Here is a 12,802-nt window from a genome sequence, read left to right on the forward strand (position 1 = left end):
CAGACCAAATTTTACAGTTGAGACACTGGCACTAGTATTTCAGCTTTTTTAAAAATCTTTTGCATGTATGTTTAGTCATCCACATGTATGTGATGGTTTTGTTATCAGCTGCACTATTTGAAACACTGTAGACACATATACACATCAAAAATGTAACGGTTGCAAAGGAACCCTTTTATACATTTTGAGGTTAATATGTTTGAACTCAGATAAATTGTATCCATTCATTACCTGTGTGTAAAGTCCGGCTGCAAATTTTGTATTTGTTTGTTGGGCAACTCAAGTCAAAGTCACTATGAGCGAGTGGGTGCGTTGATGACGTTTCCAAAACACGATGGATGCAAAACAAAACAAAAAGGAAAAACAAGTATCTCAGGATTAAAAAGCGCTGCCATATTCATATAAGACACTGCCAACGATGTCAATTTGGAAAGACAACGAGATTTGAGAGCTTTGACACCGGTGTGATGTTACGTCCTGCCTGCTACACGCTGCACCACGCATCGTCTGAACACTACAGAGGTTTCCCTGTTGTCGTGCACACATCCGACTGGAGAATCCTCTGTGACAGGGAATCTTGGGAGAAAATCATAAAGACATCTTCCTGAGTTCTGTCTGAAAATGGCTTTAGTGACTAATTGTGAGATGATGCTTGTCGCCAAAGGAAAGCCCTGTGCCCAACTTTCAGTACAAACGTATACACTATGGCTCTGGCCTGCCTGCACTTGGGAGTGGTCCTAATTCAATGCCATGCATGTAAATACTGAGTTTTTACAGTGGCAGTGTTTTTCTGGGAGTGAACTTTGTTTCTCTTCAAGGGTGCTTGCAAAGATTGTCCCTATTCACTTCCAATGTTGTGTTGTGTGCTGCCCATGTCCATTGTGGGTTGCATTCCCTGCTATGCTGTTGCCCAATAGTTTAAATGTGTTTGCATCATCAGTGAAGACTTGTTTGTTTATCGTGTCTTCTTGGAGATTAATCTCTAGCTTCTGACACAAGACCAGCTCGGCTCAAATGAGGCGGTGTGAGCATTACATTACCTGGAAACCTTTACCAGTATCTTGCCATTGGACCCAGATGTCCATGTACTTTTGTGTACTTTAAGTCTGTGTTTCTTGGTTAAGGCCACATGTTTCCAATAAAATATTCATTCTACAGTCATCATGACTTTTACACAACATGAACTGGTGAACTTAATTCTTGACAGAGCATGTGGATCATTTCTCACCGTCACCCTGCATTTGCTCACTGTTTGTCTCTGAACTCCCAGGTCCCATCCCCCCCCGCCCCTGTAATAGTAATCCTGTCCAAACTGGTCTTTGCACAGTGATGTTTTTGTAGCTGTTTGTCTATGATTTGTGTCACTTTGCTGTTTTGACATAAAAAAATGCACCTGTGCACAAAGGAGCTTGGAGCTTGACTGTCCTGACCTCGATCCCATCCAACACCTTTGGGATGAAGTGGAGCATCCTCTGCAAACCAGACCTCTAAAATCAGTGCAGGAACCCACTACTCCCTGCAGCCATGCCGGTCCAAACCTGCTGCACACTGATGCTCATGGACGGTTCTGGCTCAGCAATCACATGGTGCGATGCAGGTGTCTGTGCTTTTGGCCATGAGGATTTGCAGTAAAAACCAGACCCTGCCTACTTTCTCTTTCTCTCTGGTTAATTACATTCCTTCATAGTTAAGGATGCAGCAGAATCTCGTACCATCATGGAGAATCAGAATGGATTTGCTCAACAGAAATGGTAGTTTCTGACCTTAATGGCGTCAAATAATCCAGTAAAATGATTCCAGTCAGTCATTCAGACAGTCAGTCATTCAGCGGGCAAATCTATTGATTCATAAAATCCGCATCCCACTGATTCTCTCTCTCGGTCCCACTTGCAGACTCTCTCTCTCTCTCTCTCTCTCTCTCTCTCTCTCTCTCTCTCTCTCTCTCTCCCTCTCTCTCCCTCTCCATCTCTCCATCTCTCTCTCTCTCTCTCACACACACACACACACGCTCCTCCTTCCACTGCTCCTCTCTCCTCCTCTCAGTCTGTCCTGTGACTCCTGGTGGACACGGTATAACAGAAGCCTGCAGAGCGGGGACAGGTGTGGATGGGGAGGCGCAGTAGAAGCAGTAGAAGCAGCAGCAGCAGCAGCAGCAGCAGTCGGGCGCACCGACCGAAGCATGCTCCAGTGCAGCCATGACTTGCTCGGCGTCAGATAGCGAGAAGATCGTGATCAACTGCGGCGGGATCCGACACGAGACCTACCGGAGCACCCTGAAGACGCTGCCGGGGACGCGCTTGTCTTGGCTGACCGAGCCCGACGCCTACAGCAACTTCGACTACGACCCCAAGTCCGACGAGTTCTTCTTCGACCGCCACCCGGCCACCTTCGCCTTCATCCTAAACTACTACCGCACCGGGAAGCTGCACTGCCCCAACGATGTGTGCGGGCCGCTCTTCGAGGAGGAACTCGCCTTCTGGGGCATTGATGAGACGGACGTTGAGGCGTGTTGCTGGATGAACTACCGGCAGCATCGCGATGCGGAGGAAGCCCTGGACAGCTTCGAGCAGCCCGAGCCGGACGCACCCGACGATGATCCTGCGCTCACCGGCGGGGCGGACGGTGACCTGAAGCGGCTGTGCATGCAGGAGGACGGCCGCAGGGCGACGTGGTGGGAGGTGTGGCGGCCCAATATGTGGGCGCTGTTCGAGGACCCCTACTCCTCCAAATATGCCCGGGTGAGTGGCCAAGCATCTTCCCTTCTTTCATTCCGTCTTTCTTCCTTTCTTTTCGGCTGGCACATCCGCGTTTGGCACCGTTTTGGCCATTGCGCATTGTTGCGCATAAAGTAATTGCCTAAGCTGTTCTGGTTGACGAGTTCACTGCAGAGTTTCTCTGAGTTCCCCTCCTCTATTTTTCCCTTTAATCTCTCCCAGTGAGATCACCAGCCAGCGTGCCTCATTTCACCCCTCGCTTTTTTCTTTCCGCTTCTCACTCAAAAAGCGCAGTATTCACATCTCCATAATGTGGGATCCAGTTCTCTCATCGACCAGTTCGCGTTCACTGAGAATGGTGCCACATTCCAGTGATCAGCCGAGTCAGTGAAGGTGAAAATCCACACGGATGAAGGTGATCCCGCATCCATTCATCCACTTTCTCTCTCTTTAATATGGAAATAAAATGACGTCCTGTGCGCAGCTACAACCTCACACTTTATTCAGTATGAGGCTTTGAGTGTGTGTGTGTGTGTGTGTGCGTGTGTGAAAATGCACAGGTACATAAAGAGCCTTGGATGCATTTGTGTTTACTCATGTGTGTGGCATTTATGTATTCAGGCAGGTGAAGGCTTATGTCCATGTAGTTAAGAGACGCTGTGTGTGTGTGTGTGTGTGTGTGTGGCAATGGTGCAAACATTATTGTGCTATTAAACACTTTTCCTCCTCCAGCTTACATAGAAGTCGATAAGAAGTGGCTGGTCTTGAGTGATTGTTTTAATCTGCTGATGAATACATGTCCATCCAGATTTGATCAGAGCACAACACTGATGAATCAAAAAGCCATGGTTAGCCTCTATTTTGAGACAAACATACTGCTGCTTCGAATATGACTTGGAATATTCTGCGCCGCTTCACAGCAAGTAACATCAGATTATTTACTGCAGACGTCACTGTTCTAGCATCACAGAGGTCGACATGAGGAATGTCCAGATCCAATGAAGATAAAACGCTTAGTGGACAGGTCTCATCTTTCAGTAGTTGTATCAAACAACACTGCAAATCACAAATTTCATACAAATGCAAGATCTGAATGAATTCCTCTTTAGCAAAGTATGAAGATATATGGTAAATAGACTGTAGGCCCATTTATATACCACTTCTATTTTACAGTAAAAGTCAAATTCACCCATTCACACACAGTGCTTCTATATACAGTGCTTTTTCTATCTCACACCATTCATACACTGTTGACACAACCGTCAGCAGCAATTTTGGGTTGCGTTATCTTGCCCAAGGTCAATGACAATGGCCAATGCCCAGAGACAGTTTGGAATTGGGATCGAACTACAAACCCTGTGGTTAGTGGACGACCCTCTCTACCACCTGAGTTGGAGAGGTTAATGGTGTCTCCTGGTAAATTAACTGTTAGCCTCCATTTCTACCTTGCTTCTCTTAACCAGGATGTTCAAAACATTCAGTGTGTGTGGGTGAGGTGTGCACAGGTGAGCAACCCTAACCCCTAACAGGAGGTTCGAGGGACAGAGACAGGGTGACATAGTGACAGCGCTCTCTAAGTCATAAGTCACTGATTTAAAAATGTTCACTATTAAACATATTTTGGTATTTTCTATCCTGACTGTCTGTAGATTCCCTCTGGAAAAGGGCACATCAGCCATTGTTGTGCTTTTTATAATTGGTGGGGAACCCGCTATCATATTTGACAGTCCACCTGTCTACTTCAACAAAATGCTGACAAGCTTTTTTGCAGCCAATACCGTTTTTTGCACACTATGTAGCTGCTTTCAGACATGGACTGAGCACTGGAAATCCTTCTGACATTCTCCGAAGGACCGATATGTGTGAACGCAAATGTCCGAATTGAAAGTCTCTGGACTTTTTGCAGAATTTCTCCGGCCTGTCCCCATGTAAAAAGTCTGCAGAATGTGCAAAGGAGTCGATGTAAGAACACAGCATGAGATCACTGTTAGCGAGTGATCGTGTTGATGACGTTTCTAACACCTGACAGACGCAAAATAAAACAAAAAAACCCCCAATAGGTCTACAAATATCTCTTGATGAAAAAGCGGTGCCCCACAGTTAGAAGACACCGACGCAGATGTCAAGAGAGAATTTGGTGATATGGGCAGATGCTGGTGTCGATGTGCTGCAAACAAAAACATTTGATCCCCCGCAGCGGAATTAATACGTTACTTCCTGCCTCTATCAATGGGCCTCATGCAAGAACTCTTCACACAAACAGATCTGTTCCTAAGTGGTGTGTATGAGGCATTCAGGAGAACTTGTCACATTGACCAATTTTCTCGCACTTTGAATTTTCTCTCAGGTACAGGTATGAACACAATTTAGAAGTGGTCCAAACCTTTTGAAGGAGTCATGTCAAATTAGCTATTATTCAGTATATTATATGTATATTTCATTAGTTTGAAGCAATTGTAAATAAATAAATAAACTACACCTTCTTATTATGTGAAAGTTTTTCTGTTTATATCTGCAATTAAAATTATTATATAATTTGAAAAATACATAATTATAAATTCATGCTTAAACTCCCTGGATCATGCAGACAAGAAAGGAGCACTCATACAACAAGCTGTCTACGTGGGTCATTTACACACATTCCTTAAGTTAGAATCTGAATGTGACGTGCCATGTTTATATGAACACCCTGTACAAACATACGAATATTTTTTTGATAGAGAAATTTGAACACAAATGTTATAGCATGAAGCCTAATGTTCTTTTTACAACACCATATGTGCAGTTGGTTGTAAATAAAAAAGTATTCAGTATCCCTCTGCTTTCCCACCTTTCTCTTCACGTTGTCTGTCTTTATCCATCTTATAATTTTACCATCTTGCTCATTTTCCATCCTTCCAATGTTTTCTTTCTCCTGCCCCTTCCTCACTTCCATCCTTTGCCTCTCCTTGTGCACTCACCTCTCACCCACGTCTTCCTCAGCCTTCCCCTGCTTAATTCTCTGTAAAATAATCTATGGCCATTTGCAGAGCAAGAGGCCAGTGCTGACCTGGATCATTGTGTGTTCAGGTGTATTTTTTGTGGACTCTGCTATACGCACAGAGACAGCATATTGACTCCTTCCTGTGTGATTTAGGATGGACAGCACCGCACACACACACACACGCACACACACACACACACACACACACACACACACACACACACACACACACATTCTTTTACCTCATGACTACACTCATTGGCATAATACATTACCTAGCCCCTTACCATAACCTAAACATCACAGCTAAATGCCAAACCCTAATCCTAATGTAAACCTACTTCTAACCTCAAACCTTAAATCAAGTCTTAACCCTCAAACCCCCTTTGAAAACACCACGAGATGTGTTCTGCGGACATACAGTTCAAGCAAATGAATCTGTCGATTCAACTGCTGACTGCAGGAAAGTCCTCAATGGAGATGAAGACTAACATACATAGAAAGAAATAATATGCACATTTGCACATTTGCAGCATTTCCAGTTATTGTCAGTGTTAACCAAGCTATCACTGACACTGCAGCCCTGTAGATGATCCTGTCACCAACCTTACACCTTGGCCACACCGGCAGCAGGTTTTTTCAGGCTATCAAACATGGTAGTTTTTAGATATGTTTTATGGGTGTTTTCTCAGGTTAGACGTGTTGCTCTTGCCAGCATTTAGCATCTCAGATATTGCAGTGAGCATCGTCTGTGTTGGCTTTTTGAAAAGTGAAACCACTTGCACACAGTTTGGGCTCACCATTGCCCCGACTTACGTGCATCCATGTTAGTGGCTTCTTCTTTTTCTTGTCCTATTGATGGTTGGCATACAGATTTTGGTGCAATACCACCATCCTGCATCCCCATCTGCAGTGTGGATATCTTCGACATACTCTTTTTCTCCTCTCCAAACACATTCCGAGATGCAACCAAAATTTGGCACCTTTTAAATTGACTGTGAATCTGTACTTGGATTCTGTACTTGTACCTGTACTTGTCTGTACTTGTACCAACATCATTTGGTTGGTACCTTTAAAAAATATAATTCGGTACCCAACCCTATCTCTCACTGCTGCAAAAGTGAAGAACCACAACTGGCTTGCAGGTGTTTGTCGCAAGCTATATGACTTGAACGTATCTTGTCATATAGAGGCGGAGTCACAAATATACACTTCCTATTTTCCAGATGGTGTGTGAGGTATGCCAGCTCCTCACAAGGGGTGACGTATTTAAAAGAAAGCCTCCGGTTTATATTATTATTAAATAAACAAGAGACAAAAGGTATAAATCTGCAGTGTTCTGGACACTGGTCTTTGCTGCAGCTGCGTTTGACCAAAGAAATCTGGTCTTGCCCTGTGCAGCCTTTTTCATGCAGAAAACTTGATGGCTCAGAAAATTAAATGGCTGCCAAACAAGCGATCGAAGAACCAAAAGGGGGTGACAGAAAAAAAAGACAAATTGAGCACCGGGGTGGTGTTGGGACAGTATCAGTGTGACAGCTGAGGTGACTTTGAAAATGTTGCAGTCAATAGTTTCAGTGCCAACGCGGGGACATAAAGATAGGTTGGAAGGGGTGGCGAGGGGCGGCCAGTGCAGCAGCAGCAGCGGTTGTCAGGTAGGACGTGGTCGGGTGACCAGCTCAGTTTTGGCTCGGTGGAGATCACAGCTGCCAAATGTCTCAGCCGAAGAAGAAGAAGAAGAAGAAAAAAATGGATGATTGAAGAAAGCACCGGAGAATAAAGGACTGGCTCAGGCGTTCAATTCACGCATTCAGTTCACAAGTATTTGCACGGGTAGCAAGTTTTCCATTTCTTTTCATCTTTCTGTTTCCTCATGTCCTCTCTACAGTGTGTACAGTCGTTCCCCACCCCTCCCCCGTTCCTCTTCTCCCTGTCGTCACCGCTGACAGCTCGTTCTGCTTTATTACCACGATTTCAGAGCCGAGTGCTGGATTGCTTATTATCGCTATTCAGTCCCCCCAGCCCCCTCCACCCTGCACCCCCCTCCCCAACTCTCTGCTTGTGCTATAGCGTAACACTGCAGTCCCCGTAGTAGCTGACTGCGCTCTAGTCTGCTGCAGAGAAGGAGGGATAGAGACACAGAGAGAGGGGAGGGGGGGTGACTGGATGGGAGGCGGTGTTGGTAGAGGGGGTAGTGTTGAGGAACAAATTAAGATGAAGAAGCAGAAGGAAAAGGAGAAGAGGAATAAAAAGACAAAGAAGAAGAGGGAGAGGAAGAAGGTGAATAGGAAGGGGGGGGGCACTTTTGCACCCCCTCGTTTTTTGTTCCCATTGCCGCTCTTTTTTTCTTTCTGCTGAGCTCGGCAGGCTGGGATACTCGTATCCGTTTATCGATCCGGTCGTACGTCTCAGCTCACCTCATTCAGGAGGACGTCTCAGCTCAATGGTGTTCCTTTGTAAGCAAAACCGCCCCCTCTCTCTCTCTCTCTCACACACACACACGCACACACAACAACACATATTCCTCCTTACGTTCTCCCTCTCTCACCACCTCCTTCCCTTCACACAGTGGGATGTAATGGTAATTCCCGGTCCATCAAGAAGGGAAACAAATACCGTCACAGTGGCACACACACAGACATACATACATACATACACACACATATAAACGTATGTGCATATGTAGACTCTACACTTCCACACATTTACTTTACTGCCACACACGTCCATTGTGGCACTCTCGAAGACATTTCAATGTCATCGTAAGAGGCTTGGTTGCACATGAGAGATATTTGGAATATAACAATTGAGGCTCTGCAGGTCACATCACAGCCCCTAACTGCTGATGCATTGACACAGGGATTAATATAATATTTGTTAATATATAACAATGCAAAAATATTTAAGAAGAATTCCACAAAGCTGGATACATCTGAGTAAGCTGAAGGGAGTACCAATCGAACAAAATGCTTATCATTACTAAGTACCAAGGTCCCACCCATACACCTGCGTGACCAACCGTGAGCAATTATGACATCTCAACCCCTTTTTTTTAACAAATTTAAACCAAACTTACCAGACACATGAGCAATTACGCGAATCAAAGTTTTGTCTTTATATTGACAAAGGTGTCCTCACTTTTGTTGTATACTTGGAAATTGATAAATTTATTATTGAATTATCGAACTCTTTCGATTGTTGTTTTTTTGGGAAAATTATAAACATGACCAAATCAAAGTAATGAATTGGATGAAAAAATAAAAAAGGATGCATTCAGTGTGATCCTCCTTCCAGTGTTGATGTAAAGCAAAGGTAACCCTTTCTTTCCTCCAGCTATGTGGTCAACACACCGATTTGAGATTGAGATTAATGTTCATATTATGATGTTAATCTGGAAACAAAAAAGCAAAAAATACCTTTGACCAAAAAGATAGAACTGTTCCTTTAAGGGCTAGGTGAGGCAGGCGGTCTGTGGGTGGAAACTGGCCCCATTTCTTGACCGATTCACCCAAAAGCAATGACTTAGCCAGCGTTATTTATAGAGCAGGTACATTGCTTTCAACCTTTAGCGTGGAGCATGGTGCTAGACTGCAACGTCACTGCAGGAGCGCAATACTCCTGCAGCAGAACATGACGACCAGATGTAATCACACACACACGCACACGCACACACACACACGCATGTACACACGCACACACATGCACACATTTTGGAAAATCTCTCTTCCCATGTCATTCTCTCCCATTTTTTAAATCTTCAGGACTGCTCTCTCTTTCTCCCTCTCTCTCTCTCTCCCCCTCCCACTCTGGTAGTTTTGTTGCGCTATAGGCATTATATCCACCAGTGTCCCCCTTCCCCCTCTGTGGATAATGCTGCGACAGAGCTTTCTTTCTCTATGTGTCACCCATTGCAGAAGAGAGAGAGAGAGAGAGAGCATGGGGAGAGTGAGTGAGAGAGAGAGAGAGAGCGGATGGGAAGAGAGTGAGAAAGAGAGAGGGAGAAGGGTGAATGTAAGAGGAGAGAGTACAAAGAGAGAAAGAGGGACACCGTACTATATTTGATGACATGTCAAGAAATAAAGCATTTAACCTCTGACTGATCTCTGCTGTCCTCGCGTCTCGCAGGGGGTCAATAACAGTCTTTGAACACATACCCCCACACACACACACACACACACACACACACTTGCGCAAAAACAGCTAATTGAGCATAGAAAACATCATGAACAGAAAGCCCCTAGCCTTGATTTATACAGTACGCTCACATATGCAGCAGATTACTGCAGAAGGATCTGCTGTGACGTGCTGTGCAGTGTGTATGTGTGTAAGTGTGTGTGTGTGTGTGAGGGAGGTGAGAAATGCAGCGGATCTCCCTCTACCCCAGCGGCTGCATAACACCCCATCCTCCTTGCTGTTTTAGAGCCTGCTCAGATTGCAACAAGAACGCTTCCTGAAACAATTTCCATAATGTTAGCATTGTCTTCAAACGGCTCAACATGTGTAAAAAGAGTTCTTGTTTAAGGACAATTTAAAGTCATCATTCCTCATCTTTTAATATTGGTGACAAATCCCAAGAAACGTTCAAAACCAGCTATTCTGACTTCTCTGTCCTTACTGTCCTTTGCACATGGTTCATATTTATTAAAACATGCTTGATGTATAGTTTCATCTATTAAAATTAGCTCAGTAACATTGTTAAACTGTGGGTCACTGTACTTTTAAATCAAACATACTCAAACAGGAGGAAACATTGCATTTGTTAATGACCCAGCAAACTATTCTACCTTCGGTGTTCTAGTGAGTATTTGGGTTAGCAGGATGGTGTTACAGGGACTGAGGGAAAATACGCTACACAGTGTGTGTTCATGATGATGAAGTAACATCACTCAGTGTAACATTGTGACTCACTAATGTGTTTTTAATAGTTTTTGGACAACAATGGTGCTCAATGGCACAGAGGAACAACACACAGCAGGCTTTGATACACACACAGATGTTGTTAGTCGGATACACTCACTGTTGCTTTTCACATTGGATTTATAGATTCAGAATATTATTAAGCTTAAACTTCAGAAATCAGAGGATCCTCTCTGGCCAATTTCTTGGACAGCTGGCAAGAGGTTATCAGCACAGAAATCTGCTAGTGTCTGCAAAAAAACGTTATTCTCTTGTCTCTGCAAAAGGTAATTTCACACAAATGCAAGAAGTGATAAGAATTGGCTAAGGTCTGGCTAGTTTGCCTTTCACACATGCACAACACAACGGGAGGTTCTCTGCACAGACGCGTTCACAACAGCATCAAATCCTCGGCATTATTCTGGCGAGAGGTGGAGCAGCCGGGTGCAGTAGGTAGACAGGAAGCGACGTATTAAAACCCAAATGCCGAGATCACGTGGTCATGTTTACAGAACCGTTGTCGGCTCTTATCACCACAAACTGTCTTCACATCTTTGTCTGTGTCTTCTACGTGTATGACACCACTTTTTCACAAGGAGATATTATCATGAGACGTGTTTAAGGCGGTAGAAGGGAGGGGGGGGTCTTGGCGATTTTGCCGTATTTATTGTGTTTTTAACAAATGTTCATGAAGGGCAAATGTTAAAGCGATTAAATGTTTTTCTTATTTCATGTGTCTATCAGTTCTTTTGAAAACCCTCGGGTTTTAGAGTGAGATTTTATTTATTGCCTTAGGTCTTAATGGGTTAGATGGGTTTAAGGTCTCGACCTTAGTGCCTTGAGATCATGTATATTATGATTTGGTGCTAATCAAATACAATTGAATTGAATTAAACAAGAATGTGGAGGAGGTTGCTGTTTCAAAGCGTTCTAGGGTCTGGTCAGGTTTAGATTAGGGCGTAGCAGTAAAAGCTTAACAAACAAGTGTGGAAGCCTCAAAAAGAAGATTTAAAATTTGCACTGATAGAGTAAGACAGTATAGAAGTATTATGTTTTAAAATCTTCAAATATCACGATAAAAATCTGCCTTAAAAATCTTGCAAAGTATCCACTGGATCATTGTGTGTGTTGCTGTTCGATCCCCTTCAGGTGCTGGAGGATCCTGGTTGAAGTCGTGGTGTGTGGCGTGCTCACAGTGCATAGTGTCACAACGCCGAGCCCCTCAGCTGTCCCCTGCTGAGTGAGGTGATGTGTGGTGCACATTTCAGCTAACAGAGCTGTCGCATGAAAAATGAAATACTTTACATGTGCTGTTTGTTCCCCTGTGGGGCTCTCCAGTGCTGAACTAGCTAATGTGGGTTACTGGCACTAAGTAGTGACACTGAAATAGAAGCATAGCTGGAGGTGAAGAAGTGCTGAATCAACCTCAGGACGCAATTTTAATTTGGGGTTGGGGGGTGCTCGTTTTGCTGGCAAGTGTTTGTTGGCACTTTCTGATAGTGGTGCTTAAGTGCTGAAATAGTGTACAGGCGGCAATTTCACTTCAGGCTCGAAATCCTTTTGGAAATGAAATCAGTTTGTTGGAAGTAGCTGGATGAAAGGTTTCAGCACCGTCATCGTCCAGTCTGACCGACCGACCGAGATGAGGCGGAGCGGGCTTCATTCTAGGCTGGAAGACCCCAAACCTCCAGGATTCCCAGAGACCCAAGTTTTACTGTGAGAGCCATAAGGTGGCTCTCCATTATTCTTAGGGGCCTGTGTCAATGTCCAGTTCTACTTATTAATTCAGTTGGGGCATAAACCTAAATATTCCGCAAACATAATTCTCTGGTTGATGCTCATAGGGTATAAATATGTGCAGCCCACTCATAATAAGGTACGGCGCAGCTTTAATGTGTCAAACCTAAAAAGATTTCATACATTTTTTTAAATCACTATAAAAGTAGCAAGACCTCAATGTATAAAACATAATTTCCGTATTATGGTATAGGTATACAGTAGGTGTTTCTGCTGCATTTCTGGGGTAAATATTAGATTTTTGCTCCACTACATTCCTCTAATATACTTTAAATAGATTTTGCTGCTTTCACTTATGGCTCATTTTGAATGCAGGTCTGTAACACAATAGATTTAGAGAGCGGTATTGCAAATTTTACTGCAGTGAGTGCTTGCTCCATCACTGTTCTTTATGTGAAATGATCTTGTTTTT

The 12,802-nt window shown here is 44.0% G+C and overlaps 1 protein-coding gene across 2 annotated transcripts in view; it reads left to right on the forward strand.

Moving 5' to 3' along the window:
- The first annotated feature begins 2,070 nt into the window (after positions 1 to 2,070).
- LOC118123921 (potassium voltage-gated channel subfamily C member 1) overlaps positions 2,071 to 12,802 on the forward strand; it is a 70,313-nt gene continuing 59,581 nt past the window's right edge. For both annotated transcript variants that reach the window (XR_007034919.1, XM_035181624.2), the window contains exon 1: positions 2,071 to 2,738. Coding sequence is in view for 1 of the 2 variants with exons in the window: in XM_035181624.2 (XP_035037515.1) it covers positions 2,196 to 2,738 (543 nt within the window). In the remaining variant the exon portion in view is untranslated. The remainder of the gene's footprint in view (positions 2,739 to 12,802) is intronic.

This window comes from Hippoglossus stenolepis, chromosome 16 (assembly GCF_022539355.2).
Source record: "Hippoglossus stenolepis isolate QCI-W04-F060 chromosome 16, HSTE1.2, whole genome shotgun sequence".
Lineage (NCBI taxonomy): Eukaryota > Metazoa > Chordata > Actinopteri > Pleuronectiformes > Pleuronectidae > Hippoglossus > Hippoglossus stenolepis.